The 24,380-nt window shown below is 40.2% G+C and overlaps 1 protein-coding gene across 3 annotated transcripts in view; it reads left to right on the top strand.

The window, feature by feature from the left end:
- Positions 1-15,458: 15,458 nt before the first annotated feature.
- LOC136881008 (cell adhesion molecule 1) overlaps positions 15,459-24,380 on the top strand; it is a 415,404-nt gene continuing 406,482 nt past the window's right edge. For 2 of the 3 annotated variants that reach the window (XM_067153585.2, XM_067153586.2), the window contains exon 1: positions 15,459-15,601. In XM_067153585.2, the coding sequence (XP_067009686.2) occupies positions 15,568-15,601 (34 nt within the window). In that variant the 5' untranslated portion in view covers positions 15,459-15,567. Of the gene's footprint in view, positions 15,602-16,314; positions 16,371-24,380 lie in introns of all 3 variants that reach the window. The other variant, XM_067153588.2, reaches the window with a different exon arrangement.

Below are 24,380 nucleotides of genomic sequence, written 5' to 3' on the forward strand. Positions count from 1 at the left end.
TTAACTGTAATGCATGTGTAATACTGTTCCTTTGATGAAAGTTTTACTCTATAGTCTTCTTCTTCTCCTTCTTCTTCTACTACCGCTTTTCCCACGACTGTGGGGTCGCGGGTGTGAACTGCATCACACTTGTAGATATGGCCCGTTTTACGGCCGGATGCCCTTCCTAGCGCCAACCCTATGCGAAGGGATCTAATCACTATTGCGTGTTTCTGTGGTGGTAGGTAGTGTGGTATGTTGTCTGCATATGATGAGGAGAGTGTTGGTACGGGCACATACACCCAGTCCCCGAGCCAGAAGAATTAATCAAAAGCGATTAAAATCCTCGATCTTGCCAGGAATCGAACCCGGGGCCCTCTGAATCGAAGGCCAGTACGCAGACAATTCAGCCAACGAGTCGGACAAAGTTTTATTGTATAGTATTGAATCAAAATGTCAACAAATTTAGTACCGCACTTAAGATACTAAACTTTCAACCTTTACCTCACTGTCGAAATTCACTCAACTTACAATTTTGTAGCTTTCCTTTTTCAGTTTTGATGTACATATCTCCCCTCCCTCGCTCTCTATATCGGACAAACCTGGGTACTTTTTGTCGTCTGTACATATTTTGCAAATCCCAACCCCACTTCTAATTCCTAATCGCTGCTACTGGTGGGTCTTATGCGAGTCCGACATTGCTCCTACTTACCTGAGTCAGTTTTCTCATTTTCATCCATTCTGTCAGATCTCTTTTGGTCAACTCTTTTCTCTTCCAATCCCGGCGGTATTAGGTTTGTGCGGCCTATGGTGCCTTTCATTGTCAAACCCTTTATAATGTAAGTACCCCTATTCTTCAAAATATTTCATTTTTTCCTGTTATTTTTATCAAAAGGGGATAGCAGCCGAATTGTACTTAGTCTTAAAACAATAACAACCACAACCACCAGGCGACATTCAGGCGTACCCGAAGGTAGGGCAGGGTTTGCTGGTAACTGAAGCAACCACTGGACTTCTAATTACAAATAAAAGTGAAGGAGGATTTCTAGAACTCACTGCAACCCAGATGAAACTTGTGGATAAAATTGAAATACCCAGACATGATAATTTTGAAGGATCTATACGCAGAGAGAGAAGGGAATTGATGATCGAATAAGTATAACTTGGTGCATAGATCGAGAGCGAGGTGGTGAATTCTACAGCGAGGAAACGAAATTGCTGGCTGTTGCAGCAGATGGAATAGATACCTGAGATTTAAAGATAAACTCTGTGATGTGTCATCGGTTGTATGAAATCCGGTTGTGAGTGAATAAGGTTACAAATAACTGTTACAAAGTATTGCTTGCTACAGATAAATAGAGTTGTTTGCAGTAGACAAACAAGAGAAAGCATCACATATTATTTATTTTACAAGGAGGAAATATTTACAATGTATTTAATATTACTACTTCACAAGCAGCTGCCTGGCCGAGGCGGTAAAGGCGTGCAAAGCAAAGTCATCTCCGTACAGGCCACGAAGGACCTTGGAGGGGTGGAAGGTAAAGGCTTCCACTATCTGTAACCTCGGCACTTGATGGGGTAGAGTGGTTAGCTCTGCGCCCGGCCGCCTTTGACCCCAGGAATTAACCTGTACTCATTTTTGGTGTAGGCTGAGTGAACCTCAGGGCCATATGCACCTCCGGAAGTGGAAACCTCGTTTCTTAAATTTTACGACTTCCTGACGGGGATTCGAAGCCACGTCCTTCCGGGCGAACTGAGCACCTCTGTTAGTCACTCAGGCTATACTTTCCATATTCCTTGCAAGAAGGAGATTCTGTTTACTAACCTCTCTTGTTTCATCTCTTTGATGTGTCCATAACAGGCTAGTCGCCGTTTACTAAAGGTCATTTTTATATTTTTGTTTCTTTTATAGAGTTCCTCACTCGATCTCAACCAGAAAGTATTGTACCAGGAACCGCCAGCGGTCTGGAACATAATTTATTTCAGCGCGAGGTACTGCGAAGTAAACAAGGTCACAGCTGGAACTTTTGGTGAGAGAGCGAGTAACTACGTCACGAGTTCCACGCAAGGAAGTGACATTGCTGTGACGCGCCGATCACGTGTACAGCGCGTGATTGCATGGAAAGGAATGGAACTTATTTTTACGATAGCTTGATCCAGATAAGCTATCAAATAATGGAATATGTCATTTTGTAGCCCATCATTTGAAAGCAAACATAACCAAATTTCAAGTGAATCGTCCCACGGATTTACGAGTATTTCCACCTCACAGGAGATCAATCCTGCCTCGCAAAATGATATGAAAGGACAGCGATTCGCCAAGTAAAAGTCAGTTCATAACTAGCAGCTGAAGGAACAACACAATGTTGTACGCGAGTGACTGCGCTGAGGTTCGAACATAGCCGCCACGAGTGAGGTTCGCCGGTAAGAACTCTGCCGTAATTGTCGTCAAAAGACTTGTATTCAATGTGCTACTTTTGGACTTTCAAATTTTTCGAAAATTAAAATACGGACTTAGTTTTCACGAACTACTGGGACTATTTCGAGAATGTGTGACAATAACTTAAACTGTGGAATAATACCTTTGAACTTCAACTCAGTTGAAAGCGATTGTGCAGGACTTGTACTCACACCAGATTTATTTTTAACTTGAAACATTTGTAATTTAAAAGCGTGTGCATATTAACGCAATTGCCCAGTGAAATACTTAAGTACTTAGTCTGTTGAAACCAATAACGCAATAAAAGTGCTTAAAGATTGGTATTTAATTGAATTTGTGATTAACTCTAAACAGCATCAAAACATTCGTCGCGGGTGAACAAGACAGTGCCGCATTAGACGATGTCTTCTTTGTAACACTCCAACTATCTGAACGTACAAATATTCTTGAGTTTAAAACACTTCTACTGTTGTAAATAGAACTTTTCTTCTTGTGTCATACCAATGATTATATTGGAACTGTGTTTTTCCTCTGAACAGTTCTTCCGATAAATGAGCTTTCATAATTTTGCTGCCAGTGTTAAGAACAGTGAACAAGTGCGCATTGCAAAGTACCGTACATACTCTTATGAAGTGCAAGTACGAGTTATTTTGAATAGGACACTGCTAAGCAATCAAAATCAGTTGAACTTAAACGTGTTCGCTTACATTACTCAGTGACGCGTGAAATCGTGACAGGTGCCTATTTCTCGTAATCATGATATGCCTGCCGCTACACAAGCTGAATCTCGAATCGACGTGGAACGTGTCAACAAGGGAATGGAACTGCGGTATCAACGTGGGATATGGAGCGTGGTGCTATGGTGATGACTTCACTACATCGGCTGCCTATTGTAACAAATTGCTGTTCGCTGACCAGCAGCTGTCTACATTCCAGTCCTGAGTTCCAGTAAAAACAGGTGATATGAAGTGCATTTTAAACCACTTTTAAAACAAGTGCATAAAATTCCACAAAAAACCTTCTTCTTGCCAAATGGAATAGTAAAATCAGTGACTTCGTTTAGCAGCTTTACGAACAATTATTACAACGCTCATTGGAAACTAGACTTTTGCTAAATTCTAGTTTGTGTTATTTTCGAAGTGTTAAATTTTTTATACGTGTAAAAACTTTTAGGGAGAAATTCACAAACTTTGAAAGTGAAATTTATTATTTAAAAGACTGTAGGAAACAAGTGAAATTTATTATTTAAAAAGACTGTAGGGAAAACAATTCAGTATTTGGAATTTTGAATTTGATCTTCTGGCGAAAGACATTCATTTCAATCAATTTATGGTGACTTACGTAAAAACAAATTATTTTCAAAACATCAAGATAAAGGCAATCTTTTGTGGATATCATGTTTTTAAACCAGGCAAACATTGCATTACGAAAATTTCGTAAAATACTTTGCTTTAATGTTTAAATAATTTGCCAACGAAGCAAATATTTCGTGAAAAGGAGCAGGAATAATACAGTAGGAAACATTGCCCATAAATACATGGCGGTGAATAAATTTAGTTTTAAGCCCAACTATTGTTTTGCTCTGCGTACGCCTCTCTGTACCTGCTCCATAAGAGCCGTCCACCCCTACGTGAAGATTCTCATGTCCAGATCCCTGATCGTTTCCCGGTACAGTATATTGATCATTTTGCTACATTTTCGGATCCAAGATCTGTGTACAGACTAGACATCACCCGTTGCGGGATCATACGTGGGTGGATTTACATTTCAAATAGAGTTATTCCATATTTTTCATCGTTGTGATTCGCATTCCCCATCTGCCGCTGAAGCTGATGACCATCTTTCTGTCTCTCCCAACTCTGATCGGTTCGCCGACCCACTTCCCGCTGGGATTGGTTACCCAAACTTCCACTAGGTTGTCCGAACTAACAGGTGCACATCTTGTAGCTTATGTATGTTGGAGTTGGAGTGACAGTCTAGATGGTACTACTACTACTACTACTACTACTACTACTACTACTGGAGGGCAGGGAAACCAGAATTGGCTGCGTGGTGTGGGTCACGTAGCTATTAGCTTGCATTAGGGAGACAGTGGGTTCGAGTTCGAACCCTGCATGTATCGGAAGCCCTGAAGGTGGCTTTTCGTAGTTTTCCATTTTCATAACAGGAGAATACAGGGTCTATACCTTAATTAAATTCGAAGCTGCTTCCTTCTCACTCCTAGTCCTTTCCTACCCCATCGTCACCGTAAAACCTGTGTCGGTGCGACGTACAGTTAATTGTAAAAAAAACCAGACTATTTTTCTCCCTTCAGAAATCAATTACTCAGCCGTGTTTCAGTTCACGATCTTGTGATCTGGAGGCAGGCAATATTAATAATAATAATAAGAATAACATTATTGTTTCCCGTTTCCACACCAGGCAAATTCTGGGGCTGTACCTTAATTAATAATAATAATAATAATAATAATAATAATAATAATAATAATAATAATAATAATAATGCTATTTGTTCTACGTCCAACTAACTTCTTTGACGGTTTTCGGAGACGCCGAGGTGCCGGAATTTAGTCCCGCAGCAGTTCTTTTACGAGCCAGTAAATCTACCGACTCAAGGCTGACGTATTTGAGCACCCTCAAATACCACCGGACTGAGCCAGGATCGAACCTGCCAAGTTGGGGTCAGAAGGCCAGCGCCTCAACCGTCTGAGCCATTCAGCCCGGCTGTACCTTAATTTAGGCCACCGCTGCTTCCTTCCCACTCCTAGCCCTTTCCTATTTTATCGTCGCCATAAGACCTATCAATGTCGGTGCCACGTAAAATCAATTATAAAAAATGGCGGTAGGCTGTCATTGTAGTAATGGCCGCAAGGTGTTCAGTGTTTCATATATTTACTTATTAGAAACTGACCACGATGTACTCACAACGACAGCCAACCCAAAGTGAGTCAACAAAGCGCCATCTTATCACAGACTATGCGTGTGATGTCACATATTTAGCACATATTTTGCCTAATTTTTGAAGCGCTATTTCATGAAATCTATATTTCAGATTTTCAATGTTTTTGCAACGAGTAGCCTCCTCTTTTATCTGTCAGTTAACGTAATCGTAAGTTAAATACTCTAGGCAATATACGCGTTCTACCCAAAGATTAAAAGCATCTTAATTTTTTCATGTAGGCCTACTCATTGTCGAGGAACGTAAGTATACGTTAAAAAAAACTAGTGTTGATTAAGGATAGCCGGATAGGAAAGACGAAATTGAGGAGACTGTCAGGTGTAAGTGGACGTAATTCCAGACTCAGCTAGGGGACCTGCCGTCACCAATTCAGTCTGTCTAGTTGAGATCCCCTGGGATTGGTCACCTCGTACGGTAAGCGATACCGTGGATGTATTTCACCGCATCTATCTACGGTGATACGAATACCTATCACTAGATTATGTGTCGGACCAAATTCCTCATCGAAGCCTACTGTTCGTCAAGTTTGACGCACTGAGGTGAAGACTATCAATACGGTATTCTTTTAAGTCCGAGTTCACTCCCCATCGGCATGGGAGTTGAGAATGGGCAAAAGAGAAAATATCCTAAATTACCGAGATTATGGATGTATTAAGAATAGCTCTCAACAACACTTGGTACACATGACTTTCTTTCTTTCTTTCTTAATCTGCTTGCCCTCCAGGTTTGGATTTTCCCGAGGACCCAGCGAGGGTTCCCACCTCTACCACCTTAAGGGCAGTGTCCTGGAGCGTGAGACTTTGGGTCGGGGATACAACTGGAGAGGATGACCAGTACCTCGCCCAGGCGGCCTCAACTGCTATGCTGAACAGGGGCCTTGCAGGGGGATGGAAAGATTGGAAGGGATAGACAAGGAAGAGGGAAGGAAGCGGCCGTGGCCTTAAGTTAGGTACCATCCCGGCATTTGCCTGGAAGAGAAATGGGAAACCACGGAAAACCACTTCCAGGATGGCTGAGGTGGGAATCGAACGCACCTCTACTCAACTGACCTCCAGAGGCTGAGTGTACCCCGTTTCAGCCCTCGTAACACTTTTCAAATTTCGTGGCAAAGCCGGGAATCGAACCCGGGCCTGCGGGGATGGCAGCTAATCACACTAACCACTACACTACAGAGGCGGACACACATATGACTTACTATCGGAAAAAATATTGTGGGGTAAAATACCCCTAGCACTCCTAGGGGAGGGGGTGAGATATAATAATATTTGAAAACTACTGATATTAATGCTGAATCCATTGTTTACGAGGTCGATATGTTGATCTGTGATACTCTAGATGCCGGTTAAATCATTCTTCAGCCGCAGTCAGAATGAAGGTTGAGAAGGAATGGAAATGAATGTAAAAATAACCGAGGTTATGGATCTGTGTAGTATGTTCCAGAATAGCTCTCAGCGTAACTTGGTACACATATGACTTACAGTGTGGAAAACAATATTACAGAGATGAAAAATCCCAGCATCCGCTGCGGATGGGGAATGGGAGGGAGATGACATGTAAAATAATTGAAAATAACCTATATTAATGTCGATTCCATCGTTTATGTGTCACTGAGATGAATTGTGACAATCTGGATAGCGTTTAAGTCCATCTTCAGCCTTTGTTTGGACGAGGGCTGAGATGGGGTTAGAAATAAATGGTTTAAATTCACCGAGATTAGTCTTGATTGCACTGCTTTTGGGGTCGCAAGGCTGATTGGTGACGGTCTCAATGACAGTTGGAATCGTATACGTCATATGTACAGCGCGACGGATAAATACATATGGTTATCACGTATTATTGTTTTGAAAGGATCGAATACTTCCCAGTTAATTCGAGCCTCCACAAGGACAAAGTTTTACTCGAAAATTAAATAATCTACAAACTTGAAATCAAACACACCTAAATAACTCTAAATCTACATATTAGATCATAAAATATCAATTAACTTCTCAACAAGGAATTCTATAAAAATTCTAATATACCGGGCGAGTTGGCCGTGCGGTTAGAGGCGAGCAGCTGTGAGCTTGCATCCGGGAGATAGTGAGTTCGAATCCCACTGTCGGCAGCCCTGAAAATGGTTTTCCGTAGTTTCCCATTTTCACATCAGGCAAATGATGGGGCTGTTCCTTAATTAAGGTCACGGCCGCTTCCTTCCCATTCCTAGGCCTTCCATATCCCATCGTCGCCATAGGAACTGTCTGTGTCGGTGCGACGTAAAACAAATAGCAAAAAATTCATCTCACACATAATTAACAAGTAATACAAATCTTAATGGTAAACATTCAAGAACTATCCGGGCAACGCCAGGTACAACAGCTAGTTTGAAATAAATATGTTACTCTTGTTTCAAAATCAGCTATGTAGCTGTGCTACAATTAATGAAGGGCAGCTTATACAGTATATTTTTTTATTCGTCTCTGTTCCATCAGAGTTGTGTTGTTTCACGTGTATATGATCCTCTGATGATGATGATGACTCATATCTTCGTATTACTCTTTATTTTGTGTGATTTATACAACCATCCAGGGTTGACTAGGTATCTATAACTTTCAATGAGTGTAATACCTCATAGAGAAGAATGTATTGATATGTATGGGTGATAGCACAGCGATCCATTACAGCCAGACAGAGCCGTATACACACAGCGGACAGTTTATGTACTGCTGGACATTAGTTAACATCGTCAACACGAGTTCATCGCGCCGAGCAAAGGGGCCTGATACACTGACAAAGTACACACACATATTACAGGGGCTTCCGTCATATCTGTGTACTTACAGGGGTACAAACCCTCATGGATATTCTGAGAGGAATATTGGAAGGTAATGTTCAAAATGATGCAGCCCATCATTGATCAGAAACGTGCTACATAAAATAGGGTTTGACCTCATACGACCGAGAAAATTTGTTTCTATTGTTTAGTTGGATTCTTTTCAAATAATAATATACACGATATAGGCTTTTGGGCTTATGTAATGTCAAGTAAACAAGGTGAAACTGTTCACATTTCACAGACAATCACATTAAACGAGTATCAATTACCTTGTGAAATAATTCAGAAAAAAGGGGCTGGAGACAAGAGACAATAAAATTAGTTGCCACGAGATGGTAAGCGCATACTGTCTAATCAAAAATGTCTCTAACAAAATATGTATCTCAAAGCACATAATACTAAGGCAATGCAATACAGTCATATAACCCGAATGTTCTTATGGATCAGAAACGCTAATTTTTAACAGTAAAACAGAGAGTGAAAATAATGAGGAAAAGGAACGCAAAATCGTAAGAAAAAATATATGCCAAATCTTGCTGACTGACAACACCAACTCAGAGGCAGACAAGAAATCAAACAATACGCAAATATTTACAGTGACATTAGAAAGCGCATGTTAAGATTCTATGGACCTATTGAAAGAATGTATCTAGACAAATGTACAAAACAAATAGTTGAATTCTAATAAAACAGGAGAAAATCCAAAACAGACACAATGAAATGGATTAGCGAACTCATAACGGATTTGAAACAGGAAGGAATTACACCAGCAGTTGTCCACAATAGGGTAATCGTCAGATCAAAAATTCACAAATGGCAAGAGGAAAGACCAAAGAGGACTGAAACACCACATCTGATATGGAGACAGGAAGGAAGCCTACAGTAAAAGAATAAAATAAATATGGGAACAAAAGAAGACAAATGCACTCCTCTAAGTACTTTCCGTAGTCCTAATGGGCTTATTCGCATATATAGAAAAATATCAATACCGTTCAAGCTGAGGCACTGCTAGAGTATCGTCAGACCAGAGGTCCTTTACGCTGCGTAATGTCTCACAATGAACAAGAAAGGCCTGATTGAAAAATTTAAGGCCAAAGAAAGGAAGATTTTGAGAAAATCTTGGGCATTGTGAAAGAAAATGGTGAATACAGAAGAAACCACGAACTATACACCCATGTGGAGAAGATAACAGACACCATCAGGAAAAGAACGATCACCTTTTGTGGAAACGTGACGTGAATGAACCCACCAATATTGGCAAATTGGATCATTAACTATTATCAGGACAAGAAAATTGAGGGCTGGTTCAGTGAGGCAGAAAATGATCTTGAAGAACTCAACGTAATTACATCCTGGAACGTCTCCGACTCTAGAAGAAACGTCAAGCATGCCAATGTTTCCAGGAAAAGTGAAAGCTAAAAACAGGAAAGGCATGGATACAGAAGAGGAAGGAATAACACAGAGAAGGAATGCAGAAGTACTGGACAAATGTCAAAGGCCAAACAAAGAGACAATTGGAATGACGTGGTCCAACTTTGCCGAAACGAGATTAATATAATACTACTACTACTATTATTAATAATAATAATTCGTTTAAGTTCCACTAACTAGTTTTACGGTTATCGCAGACACCGAGATGCCGGATTTTTCGTCTCGCAAGTGTTCTTTTACGTGCCAGGAAATTCGCCGACACTAGGCTGGCATATTTGAGCACCTTCAAATACTGTCGGACCTAGCCGGGATCGAGCTCGGCAACTTGAGCTTAGAAGGCCAGCGCTCTACCTTCTGAGCTATTCAGCCTGGCGATTTATGTACAGCTCATGTAGCTGTTTCATTTGAAGTAACAGGTGGACCCGCGAAAAATTTGGAAATATAAACATAAAATAATACCGTAGCTCCTTAACCCCTTTACCGGGATGTTTTCATCGAGGAATAAACAATCATTGTGGGTAATATATTGGCTGTATAGGAATTAATTCTCATCGACAATACATTGATACGGATGATCGAGTAACTCGTGTCACGTGTTCACGAAAGACGTGCTAGCTGATCCTAGGGGTTTCATTTATATGTTATTAGACTATAATCTAATTTTGACATTAAGAAACGCTCACTAAAATAATGCTATTGTCCTAAAATACTGAACATAATCATTACATTATTGGAATGCTATGACAATAATTGTAAACATATAATTAACAAAGTACTGTAAATTCGAAAGGTTGCAGATAATATTGCATAAAAACTCGTAAGTTTGCGATATGGTGATACAATTTTCAAAGATTCTCTGTTTACAATGGTAGGCCTTGAAGTATGGATCCAGTACGACTGGAAATCCAGTGGATTATTATTATTATTATTATTATTATTATTATTATTATTATTATTATTATTATTATTATTATTCGATTCCTTGGTGAATGGTCAGCGTCTAAAGTCTTCCGTTCAGAGTGTGCCGGCTTCGATTCCCAGCTGGGTCGGGGATTTTAATGGCATCTGATAAATTCTTCTCGTTCTAGGTGACTGGATGTTTTTGCTTGTGCCTCACACTCTCCTCTTCATATTGACACAAAACATCATACTACCAACCATCAGAGAAACAGGCAAATGTGGATAAATCCATCCAGATAGGTTTGGCGTCAGGAAGGGCATCGGGACGTAAAACAGGGCCAACTCCACATGTTCGCACGTGCGAACCCCTTAAGTGTGGAAAAAGGTGAAAAAAGAAAATGAAATGTATTATTATTGTTACGGAGTTATCCGTGGAATGCAGAGGTGAAAGAAGGTGCGGGCTGGAATGGGTCTAACTAAAAGTCCGAAATATGAATTAAAATTTCAATAAAGGTTATATTTTCAATAGACAACAAGATTTAACAAATTTTCACTAGGTGAAATAACAATGAAAAATCAGGTACAATTATAACTTTACAAACGAAAGCACAAGTTAAGGGATCTTAACAAATTCTGGGCTTCGAGCACCAATTTTATAATTCCTGAGCCCTCAGTTCACAACCACAATTACCAAAGGGCAGAAAACCCCTCATTACATGGAGCACTTGCTCCCACCAAGTAATGTCAAGCCTCCTAGAGGCACCTTTCAAAACACCATAAAGAGCTGACCCGCTCTCAATCTTTCAAGCCTATTAAAGGCAATACAATGCTTTACAATCACTTGCCATCGAGGCGCAACTTACAGGAATTAAACCGGGGTATCTCGTACCCAGCCTACAGGGCCTTATAAGAAAAATAATAGGTTAATTAAATGGCCCAAAATACCAATATGAATTGAGGCGTAGCTTGCGTTCCTACATGAAACCTTATAAAACCTAAGGGGCCGATGACACAGGGGCTATTCCCAAACTAGGGAGGTGACTCGTATAAGAAAATTTTAATACATTAAGTGTAGAAAATTGGTTATGAAAACGTAGTCACCTCAACTCAAAATGAAGGGGAGCTCGAGAGGGTAAAGCACTCTCTATCCTCGATTTACAGTTAAAGTAACAAGAAACTTTACATAAGCCGGCACAAGTTACATTTTTAGAAAGGTAGGTTACATTGAAAAAGTTTCGGACCTTCCTCGAGGGCTAAACTGCTGAGCTAGCAAGAAATAAAGATGTTAAAAGGCCATTACCTTGTAGAAGAGCTGCTGGCGGATGAAAGAGGCGCTTCCCGCCTCCTGCTATACTTCCATACACTAAGCAAAATGTTGTACGAGTGGCTGAGAGACAAGAAAATCAGCAGTTTATATACTCTCGGGGAAGATTCGAGACCTTTCATGAATAATTAAGACACACCCACATGCATTTATTGGCTAACTAAAATTTACACATCAAAAGTTGGAGAAGAAGGACACAATTGGTTGAAAATTAATGACAGAAATATTTGATTGGCTAACTTCAAAACTGGCGGAAAGAAAAGATTTATATTGCCAACCCACAAATGAAAGAACGAAATTTAGTTATAGGAAAACTTATGAGTATAAGATACCTTCAAAGAAAAGTTCCGTCACTTCGCACCAGGGTGCATGATCATAGTTTTTGGTAGAGACATTTGTGAGAGAATGTCCACACTTCTTGATAATTAGTAAACAAAAACAATTCGAAATTAACACAGTGACATCTTCTGATAAACGGTTGAATTATTTCAGTTTTAAAGTTCAGAGTTTTAGCTGTAGAGGAATACTTTAAGGCGGAAAATTCAAATGTGCGGCGTATAGGTGTACCAACCGGTACAATTATTATACCTCTTTGCTATGAGATATTGAACACTGTCGTCACATGAGTTGTCTGGAAGTTATTTAGATTTTAAAACTTTCATATTCCCTCAGGCTCACCAGCCTATGTAAGATTACTAAATTATAGATGTATTCTGTATTATTTTACAAGTAGCTTTACGTCGAAACTACACAGTTAGGTCTTATGGCGACGATGGGATAAGGAAAGGCTAGGAGTGGGAATGAAATGGCCGTGGCCTTAATTAAGGTACGGACCCAATATTTGCCTGGTGTGAAAATGAGAAGCCACGGAAAACCGTATACAGAGCTGCCGGCAGTACGGTTCGAACCCACCATCTCCCGAATGCAAGATCACAGCTGCGCGCCCCTAACCGCATGGCCAACTTGCTCGGTTAGTAGTGTTCTATAACAGAATGGTACATTTCGGAACGTCGTGATTTTGGAAAGGTCTATCGTCATGTGATGAGAGAAGGTTTCTGGATGTTTACTATGTGATTATATTAATGTGGCTTGGGAGAGTCTTTTCCAAGCTACAATAGTATTCTAACTTGGAAGATTGATTATGTGCATTTACTATCGTATGAAGGATGTACTGGAAAGTACTGTAGTTAAAAGTAGTGCTGTACTCGCACATTAGGACTCTAATGGCCGGGGGCACACATTAGCTTGGTTATGTTGGCTCACACTCGTTTAATATGTGAACTATATATCTTTATCACTATACTTAAAAAATATTATCTTGCATTCAACTAACTGAAAAGTAGACATTATTTAAAATTTAAGGGAGTGAAGCATGCACTGGATATTTATTTATTTATTTATTTATTTATTTATTTATTTATTTATTTATTTATTTATTTAACGTGGCAAAGTTAAGGCTGATAGTCCTCTCTTACACGTAACCACGTAAATAACAGGATAATCCCTATATACAACTAATTTTCTATTACTTTTATAAAATTAAAAATAACAATGAATATTGAATTTCCACGACTGCATTGTCATCGAAACAGACTTCAACCTATTAGGTCGTGTCACATACATTTAGTACGTGTAGAAGGGATGTTAGGTACAGAACAAAAATGGCAAATGGTACACCATTGGCCATTTTCCACCATGTGCACGGGCAGCTTATCGCCATCCTTCAGACTTTGTGAAAGGTCGAATCATTGGCATGGGGGATATGGGAGCATCATACCATCAGATTGTTCAGACAGTTGGCTGTATTGCAATGACTGCGGAACGAGTAGTGATGAGATGAACTCAGGGCAACAGTGTGGTGCTAAGAGCAGACGCGGGTCCTTCCAGAAGGATTACCCCGCAAGAAGATCGTAGGATTCGTCGGCTAGCTCTGACGAACAGACGGATGACAACAGCTGAAATCCGGACAGATGGTACAGGCACAGTGTCATCACGAACCGTCGGAAACAGATTAATGCCGATAGTGGGATTCGAACCTACTATCTCCCGGATGCAAGGTCACAGCCGCGCGCCTCTACGCGCACGGCCAACTCGCCCGGTATTTGATGATCTCAATAAAGGCATCTACAAAAATACACTTCACACGTAATTAAAAGGTAATAGAATTCCTAAGAGTAGTCGTTCAAAAATTTCAGACTCCCTGGCTGAATGGTCAGCGTTGAGGCCCTCGGTTCAGAGGGTCCCGGGTTCGATTCCAGGCCGGGTCGGGGATTTTAAACGCGTCTGATTAATTCTTCTGGCTCGGGGACTGGGTGTTTGTGTTTGTCCAAATACCCTCCTCTTCATAATCAGACAACACACTACCGTAGAAACACACAATGATGATTATATTCTTTCATAGAGACTTGGCGTCAGTAAGGGCATCCGTTCGTAAAACAGGGTGAAATCCACATGTGCGACACACTTCGCACTCGCGACTGTACAAGTGTGGGAAAAGCGGTAGAAGGAGAAGAAGAAGAGACGTTCAAAAAGTACCCAGGCAGCACATGGAGCAAGTTTACACCAAGAAACGTTATCTGACCTATTTATAACGAGCAGCACGGGTCCTGTAGTAGATATAACAAACAAACGAAACAAACCCCATGGCGCTACAGCCCTGGAAGGGCCTTGGCCTACCAAGCGACCGCTGCTCAGCCTGAAGGCCTACAGATTACGAGGTGTCATGTGGTCAGCACGTCGAATCCTCTCGGCCGTTATTCTTGGCTTTCTAGATCGGAGCCGCTATTTCACCGTCAGATAGCTCCTCAATTCTAATCACGCAGGCTGGGTGGACCTCGAACCAGTCCTCAGGTCCAGGTAAAAATCCCTGCGAATCGAACCCGGGGCCTCCGGGTAAGAGGCAGGGACGCTACCTCTACACCACGCAGCCGACTCTAGTAGACATAATGTTAGTTGGGAGTATCTTTTTTTTTTTTTTTTGCTAGGGGCTTTACGTCGCACCGACACAGATAGGTCTTATGGCGACGATGGGATAGGAAAGGCCTAGGAGTTGGAAGGAAGCGGCCGTGGCTTTAATTAAGGTACAGCCCCAGCATTTGCCTGGTGTGAAAATGGGAAACCACGGAAAACCATTTTCAGGGCTGCCGATAGTGGGATTCGAACCTACTATCTCCCGGATGCAAGCTCACAGCCGCGCGCCTCTACGCGCACGGCCAACTCGCCCGGTAGTTGGGAGTATCCACAGGAGTTGTACCTACATGGGAAATGAATCATATTTTATAAATATTAAAATAATGCTACTAGTTATGAAATGTATCATATACAAATTGAATCAGAAGTAGAATAAATAATCATTTTGCAATCATTCTAAAGAAAGTTGTATGTAAATGTCTACGCTACAGATTAACTATTTGATAGTAGTATGAAATCAATGAGTTGTTTTTAATGGATAGCATGGTTTTACTTCCTAATAAAGTGCGTCATATTTGATTACTGCTGGCTTACTTCTTTTTCATTTCATCTTTCGTGACGTGCGCTGAACATGCAAACTCGTTTATTGTGTACAGACTCATTAACATGCAATTAATTGACCGGGTTGAACGAAACTCCATTTACGTCTTAATGTATTTAGACAAGTGTATGGTTGATGTGTTTCATAACTGTCATGAAATAAAGTCGTCATGACTGTAATTTCTTAGACTAATCTATTAGTGTTGTTCAAGATGTGTGGGATTGTTTTACGTTGCACCGGCACAGGTAGGTCTTATAGTGACGATGGGATAGTGAGTGGCTAGGAGTGGGAAGGAAGTGACCGTGGCGTTGATTAAGACACAACCCCAGCATTTGCCTTCCGTGAAAATACGAAACCACGGAAAACCACCTTCACGGCTGCCGACAGTGGGGTTCGAACCCACAATCTCCCGAATGCAAGCTGATAGCTATGTGCACAGCTACTTTCTCGGCACTACTGAAATTAATTGAAGAGATATCTCAGTGTACATTAAAGATAAAACTGTAACATTTAGTTTACGTGGGATGAGATGGGATGGTAATTTCAGCAATTTCAGAGCACTTGATTTAGAGTTATACACTTTCTAGTATCAGTATAATAACTCTTCTCTACTTCCAAATTACATCTTACAACATTAAAGTTGATAGCAAAATTAGCATTAATTTTGGTCTTTTGATGTTTTCCATCAGTCTGCTTTTCATTTAATATCACGTCTTTAGAGATTCAATAAAATTATAATTACCGGTACCCTGAAGAGTTCACCTGAATTCTAACACTACGAGGCCACTCTATCAGTCTAGTAATTAGTTGATGCGAAGGTAGTATGAACAGTAATGTGAGTATGTATAGTGCAGATAATACAATTTATTTCCCATTTTCTATTGTATAACATATTCTCTATGTTATACAGAAGACTATAGTTGAGTGCTTTTACCACTTCTGTTTTCTTTCCTTACAGGTAAGCTAACGTGGCATTTACCTTTGTTACCAGGAGAGAGCGGCATTGTACTGAAGGTATGTACAATCACTTCTTGTTTTTTACGACGAGGCCTGCTAGCGACCACGTGTCAATTTCAGTTCATCCTTCCTTGTTGATTCGTCTTCCGTTCTTTCCAGTATTCCTTCATCATTGACTATGCCTTATTCTTGTCTTCTCAGTACACTTTGAACCAGGTTTCCTTTCCTTTCTTCCTTGGAATCCTTCCATTCTATAGATAAGAGCGCAAAATACCAATCTCCTTTATCTCATTGTTTCTGTTATATTTTCTATGTTCTAGTATATTTTCTTTTACTTCTTATTTTCCATTGTTCTGTTGTTTTTATTAGTTCTCAGATTTTTCTCATGATTATTCTTTCTAGTACTTCCTGTTTATCTAAATTATTGTTCAAAATTAGACATTCACTTGCGTAAAGACATTCTGATTCCACCACTGCATTGTAGTGCCTTATTTTAAGATCTTTAGATACACATTTCCTGTTGTAAAAATCCGTGGTGCTGCCATACGCTCCTTCCATCTTGTGTAGCCTTTCTTCTACAACAGATTTTTCTAAATCATAAAAATGAATTATTATTTATCCCAATTACGTATTATTATTTGTTCTACCCGTTAGTCATGGGAAAATCACTTTAGATGTGCATGGTTACATTCTTGTCGTCCATCTTATTCAGTATTCTGCGCAGAACGCAATCAAATAAGATTGCAACAAAATAGTCTTTATTATACGTAGCCGGATAATTTTTCATAACTCTCCATACAACTATCGATTATTGGACTTATATTTTCACATGAACACCACCGATATTTCCTTTCTTTTCCACTTTATCGGAAAATGACATGAATATAAATTTTTTAATTTTTTAATTATTATTTCTTTTCCTGAGCAATATTCTTCTACAATCATTCGTAAGGGGGTTACGTCGAGTTTTATACAAACTGTTAATTATTATTATTATAGTTATCATCTATACATTAAATATTTACTAAAAACAGAACACCCTCCATGGCTCAGACGGCAGCGCGTCGGCCTCTCACCGCTGGATACCGTGGTTCAAATCGCGCTCACTCCATGTGAGATTTGTGCTGGACAAAGCGGAGGCAGGACAGGTCCGGGTACTCTGGTTTTCTCTGTCATCTTTCATTCCAGCAACACTCTCCATTCTCATTTCATAGCATCTATCAGTCATTATTAAACCACTTTGGGAGTGGCGACTCCATCGTACTAAGAGCCTTTATATCATTCATTCATTACATTCTTGACCCGGTCAATGACTGGAAAATAGGTTGCAGGTTTTCATTTTCACTAAAAACAGCAAACAGCTTTTTTCCCGTCCGTCCGTTCTACTGGACTGATTTGCTCCATTATTTTTTATTCTCTCCGGAATTACCTGTTGGTGAATCATGAGGCACTGCTACGTTTCTAAGTTCATTAAACTTTTAGTAATCCTAAAATCAATTCACTAAATGAGCACTTCTATAATAGCAGACGGAAGCTTACACTAGCCCGCAATACATTCTTTACTTGGCGGGTTGCACACAGTTAAGGAGCAATATCCGTACGTCAAGTTATCGGCAAATTTAAACGATTAAAAATGACCGCGTCTATAGGCAAAGACAAACCTGCAATTTCAACTAAATATGGGGGAGTAGGACACTCCAGGCTCCTGTAGGTGTGGAGTGTTGAGAGAGTGACATGTAAAAATTATTGAAAACGATCTATATTAGTATTGGATCCATAATTCTCGTGGCCACTGATATGAATAGTGACACTCCGAACGACATTTAAGACTTAGTTCAGCCACCCTCACCATAGGAAAGAAGGGGTGAAGAAAGAAAATGTCCAAAATAATCGAGATTATCGTTGGCAGTTTTTGGGTTCGCTAGGCTGATTGGTGACAGTCTCAATGACAGCTGTAATCGTGTACATCATATCTATAGGGCGACGCGTAAATATATGCAGTTATCACTTACTTTTTTTTTTTGAAAAGATCAACTACTTCCTACACAGTATAGGCTGCACCAACGACAAAGCTTCACGCGAAAAAAAAAAAAGAAATCTAAAACTTAAACTTTGAATTAAACATGCAACAATAACTCTAAAACAACAAAAATTCATAAATTATCAGTTAACGTCACAATAAAGAAATTTTAAAAAATCACCTGACAAAATTAATAGGTAATACATTTCCTAAAAGTACCTACTCGGGCAGCGCAAGGAGCTATTTCATAACAACACATTTACCTGACTTCGCTACGGGATTCTAAGAAAGACTGTCTTTTTGGTTTTCCTCACTACAGTTAGTTAACTTAGGCCATTTCAAAAACGTCGGTAGGAATGTTGGGATTAAAAGCAATGTTATCATATAAAATGCTCGCTCAAATGAAAAACCGCACACTTTCTCACTGTTGACGAACAGTACTACGATGCCGATCTAACAGTCCAAAGTTCCAGAGCTGGAATGACCAGGCCGCAGACAGCCATGAACACTCCTCTGCCATTGTTCCGTTAAATATACACACTGATCATTCCAATCAGTGCCACACGGTAGGTACTGAATAGCTCGAATGCTATGATGAACCAGTTTGTTACGTACCAGTACTATCAGAAAATGTATGAACATGAGGAATGGCATGCTTAAGAAGAAATTTATCTAACTCCCCAGCTACATCCCGCCAATATTCAGGCAGGCTGTTATACTCGGTACGACCGGGCGAGTTGGCCGCGCGGTTAGGGGCACGCAGCTGTGAGTTTGCATTCGGGAGGTAGTGGGTTCGAAAACCACTGTCGACAGCCCTGAAGGTGGTTTTCCACGGTCTCCCATTTTCACACCAGGCAATGCTCGTTCTGTACCGTAATTAACGTCACGGCCGATTCCTTTCCACTCCTAGCCCTTTCCTATCCCATCGTCGCCATAATACCTATCTGTGTCGGTGCGACGTAAAGCAAATTGGTATACACTTGGTATACAGTAGTAATCCCATCTATCGGACATGACTGGCAACAGAAGACACAAAGCACATCACAACAAACAATGGTCAATGTAGTGTTATTATTGTTCAATGTCATGAGCTTTCTGTGTTGTAGGCTTTCACATTTAGTTTTCTTTCGACCCTGTGATAATTATTAGGGCTTCTTACGAAATTATTTATAGTGTAGACTGTAGTTCTTTATTCCCCGACTTTACATAACGATTTTCATTAAATTCTGTCTACCTATTTTCTCGTGACTTGACGCTGATATGGACTCAGCAACAAAAGCCCAAATTCATGAATATCTCTGTTATGATAGCCTGTACGATAAAAATGTATAAGACATAAATGATCGGAAATTTAATACTACCGTATATAACTTTAGTAATGTAGCATTTGTCGATAGGACCACTAATAACACAAATACTTGAGAATTAAATTTTAAGCCTTCCCCTAAACTACCATTCCACTCAGTGTGAATAAAATTATTCATGGCGTAGATTGTAACGACTTATTTCCCGACTTTGAATACCGATTTTCATTAAGATAGGACCACTAATAACATAAAAATGTGAGAATTTAAATTTAGGCCTTCCCCTAAACTACAATTTCTTTCAGCGTGAATAATGTTATTTATGGCCTAGATTGTAGATAGATAGATAGATATGGTTTATTTTAACTGGCAAAGTTAGGGACACGTGTCCCTGTCTTACACTTCACCAGTGAAATACATAAATAACATAAAAATACATAAAATACTAAATAAATGAAAAAAGAGACTGAAACAAATTACTATGGCACTATGCTATCCTGCTGTACATAAAAATAACTATTATAATACACAATATAAATTAACATTTTGCTTCCTACGAAGAAATCAACATACAACGAAGTACAATTTCATTAATAATAATAATAATAATAATAATAATAATAATAATAATAATAATAATAATAATAATAATAATAATAATATAGATAAACATACTAATATTTACAATTAATTTGTCCAAGTCCAGAAATATATCACATTGACGAATGTTACAGTTTTCGTGTGTTTACTGTGAGTGAAAAACATTGCAACTTATTTCCCGACTTTACATACCAATTTTCATTAAATTCTCTTCAGCCGTTTTCTCGTGATGCGTGTACAGACAGACAGACAGACAGACAGACAGACAGACAGACAGACAGACAGACAGACAGACAGACAGACAGACAGACAGACAGACAGACAGACAGACAGACAGACAGACAGACAGACAGACAGACAGACAGACAGACAGACAGACATTACGGAAAATTAAAAAGTGCATTTTCTTGCTACTATGGACACGATCGATACAGAAATACCATCATTTTTAAATTCTGAGCAATGTACAGACAAAACTTATTATATATATATAGCGAATGCTGTGGACCAATTCTGGTCCTCTAGTTACGAGGGTGAGTCAATAAATAAGTCGCAAACATGTGTGTGCCTTATACCATTGGAAATTACGCGCGCAAGTTTTGCCAGCAGGTGGCAGCATATGTATGTTTGTCGTACGACATCTCGCAGGCGCTCAGTCAGTCAGAGGCTGTTAGTGCACGATAACACATGCGTTGCATGACTGAGCACGAGAAGAACAGCGTGCATTTGTGTGTTTTTTGTGGGCCAAAGGGCTGCCCACAGAAGTGCATCGCGAAATGCATCCCGTCTATGGTGAAAACTGTTTCTCACGGAAAGCTGTGTTCAATTGGATACAGAAGTTTAACCATGGAAGGAAAAGCATCAGAGATGGGGAGCGTCCTGGTCGTCCTGCGGAGGTGTCAACTGGAGCATCCACCGTACAGTTCTGACTTAGCCCCCAGTGATTTTCATCTGTTTGGGCCCCTAAAAATCATTTGTGTGGCCGTCAGTTTGATACAGATGATGTCGTAATCTATGACGTTACACGTTGGCTGCGACAGCAACTAAAGGGCTTCTTTGCTGCTGGCTTTCAAGGACATGCAAAGAGATGGGATAAGTGCCTGAATGTACAGGGTGAATATGTGGAAAAGTGAAATAAATGTTACTTTGATTATTTTTGCCTCAATTCAGTTTTGCGACTTATTTATTGACTCGCCCTCTTATTATTACCATTATCATTTTTATTATTATTCTGCTCGATTTTGGCCACTATGGACCACGGAGAAACAACTACGGTATCCTGCATCATCTTTTCCTTCCCTTGTCTTTGATCTTCTGTCAATATATATCATTCCATGGCTTATCTGCTTTCTTCGTTCTTCTGAAAGAATCACTTTTGAAGATTTCTTTTACCGAGCTTGATAGCTGCAGTCGCTTAAGGGCGACCAGTATCCAGTAATTGGGAAATAGTGGGTTCGAGTCCCACTGTCGGCAGCCCTGAAGATGGTTTTCCGTCGTTTCCCATTTTCACACCAGGCTGTACCTTAATTAAGGTCACGGCCAATTCCTTCCACTTCCTAGGCCTTTCCTATCCCATCGTCGCCACAAAACCTATCTGTGTCGGTGCGACGTAAAGTAAATAGAAAAGAAACACACAAATAGCGAAGATTTCTTTTATCCTTCTTCTCGGACACCTCTGAAGTCTGAAAGTAGTTGTCGAAAATGGTTCCTGCTTTGGTTGTCTTCATGACTAATGCCCATTCTCTCCATATCAGCATGTATCTCCATAAACCACCTGGGACCGGGCGAGTTGGCCGTGCAGTTAGGGGTGCGCAGCTGTGAGCTAGTATCTGGGAGATACTGGCTTCAAACCCCACTGCCGGCAGCCCTGAAAATGGTTTTCCGTATTTTCCCATTTCACACCTGGCAAATACTGGAGCTGTACCTTAATTAAGGCCACGGCCGCTTCCTTCCCAGTCCTAGCCCTTTCCTATCCCATCGTCACAATAAGAGCTGTCTGTATCGGTGCAACGTAAAGCAAATAGAAAAAATCTGGGAATAATCCGTTTCCCTTCGAAATATGTAACGAGTTTTTGAGTTAGTCTTCCTTGTTTCATACGTAGGAGATGTCCATAAAATTGTATTCGTCTCTTCTTCATTGACTCTTCATTCAGACCATTGTTATTATTATTATTTCCCTACAGAATACTTACCGTATGAATCTAGTTTTTGGGACAATCTTTCGATCCCATTCCCTGTCGAGCTCAAGAAGTATAGGAATAAGTAATGTCTTATGATTTATTAAGTACGATCTGGTCAAAGAAATCAGTTAGGACGCTCGACGGTGTTCATGTATTTGAACATCAATATTCCATAGCCAGTTATACAGATATCTGAAAAGTATATTAATTTATTGGAAAATGTTTATAGCCAAAGCCGATATTTGAATACGGAAGTAATATGAGTTGTAATCCACAGAAAGGAACATGTAACAATAAAAAAATCTAGTTTATCGTAATTTCGAGTGAACTAATCACGAAACTTGACTCCCAGACAAATAGCTCAATTGACAAGAACATATTATTCTCACGAGACCAATGAAGTTTGCTTGAGTAAAATGCCTTATACACTTATATGTTGAAATCAAATTTGTCTCTGTTGGAACGTGAGGTAGATTCAATGCTTGATGTTGCTTCTAACGAACGAATGTAACTCGATGAAACTTCCACTACTAGTTCGTCTTCAGTCACTGTTCTCTGGCTAATGATTACGCATACTTTCGTGATCCTGAACACAGTGTTTCATTGAAGCCTTGATGGAGTAGTGATAAAACATCACATTCTTCCATTTAATTACTCGTTGAGCATAAGAGTAGCTGAGTAATATGAGTTAATTGAATGTACTTCAATCTTCATAAAACAGTGCGCCTGCCCGTGTTGTAGACGAAGGTAATAATACTGCCCGTTCCCATCCACATTCTCTCTTCTTGTTCCCTCCTCTAGCGTTTTAACTCTCACCCTCTGACAGCAAGTAAACGTTTGTACAAAGCTTAATTTTCTTTCTGCAGCAATTTTGTCTTGGTCTACATGAATTTCTGAAAGATTTCCCGATGATTGTACGTAAATTTACCGCCAAAGTTTCTCAAAATATACAATTCGGCACACGAAGGAAACTCCGGGCTCTTAAAATTTTTTGCAACACTTTCTACGAATTTATTTTGGCAATGGAAATCCTTCTAATCATTTTACCGGGTCAGGAATGGAAGGAATGAAGCCCCATCTAGCGGCTTGGATTGGAATTGTGCCAACTACCGAAGCCTGTCGCACTCATCTGGGGAAATGATTAATGAGTGACAGATGAAATGATATTGGAGAGTGTCGCTGGAATTAAAAACGACAGGGAAAACCGGAGTACCCGGAGAAAAACCTGTTCCGGATCCGCTTTGTCCAGCACAAATTTCACATGTAGTGACAGGGATCTGAACCACGGATCCCAGCGGTGAGAGGCCGACACGTTGTCACCTTAGCCACGGAGGTTCTTTATTTTGGCAAAATATGGAAGTGCAATATATGCAGTACCACTTATCCTGAGCCTTTTCCCAATTTATTGAGGTCCGGACTGTGTATGGATTAGTCTGTTTTACACTACTGTGTATGTCCGACTCGTTGGCTGAATGGTCAGCGTACTGGCCTTCGGTGCAGAGGGTCCCGAGTTCGATTCCCGGCCGGGTCGGGGATTTTAACCTTAATTGGTTAATTCCAATGGCCCGGGGGCTGGGTGTTTGTGCTGTCCCCAACATCCCTGCAACTCACACACCACACATAACACTATCCTCCACCACAATAACACGCATTTACCTACACGTGGCAGATGCCGCCCACCCTCATCGGAGGGTCTGCCTTACAAGGGCTGCACTCGGCTAGAGATAGCCACACGAAATTTAATTACTACTGTGTATTTCTGTGGTTGTTGTTAGTGTTTTTTCAGATTATGTTTCTTAACCCACTAATGCCCACCGTATGATATATCATACGCAAAACGTGCTTTCCAAATTGCGTTATATCTAAGTCACCGTGACTGTTTTGCAAGTTTTAAAGGTATCATTTAGCGCATCAGGGACGCAAATAATGTTTCCTAGCTAATGGCATTGTTGTTTTCCTCCTG

This window comes from Anabrus simplex, chromosome 9, assembly GCF_040414725.1.
Source record: "Anabrus simplex isolate iqAnaSimp1 chromosome 9, ASM4041472v1, whole genome shotgun sequence".
Lineage (NCBI taxonomy): Eukaryota > Metazoa > Arthropoda > Insecta > Orthoptera > Tettigoniidae > Anabrus > Anabrus simplex.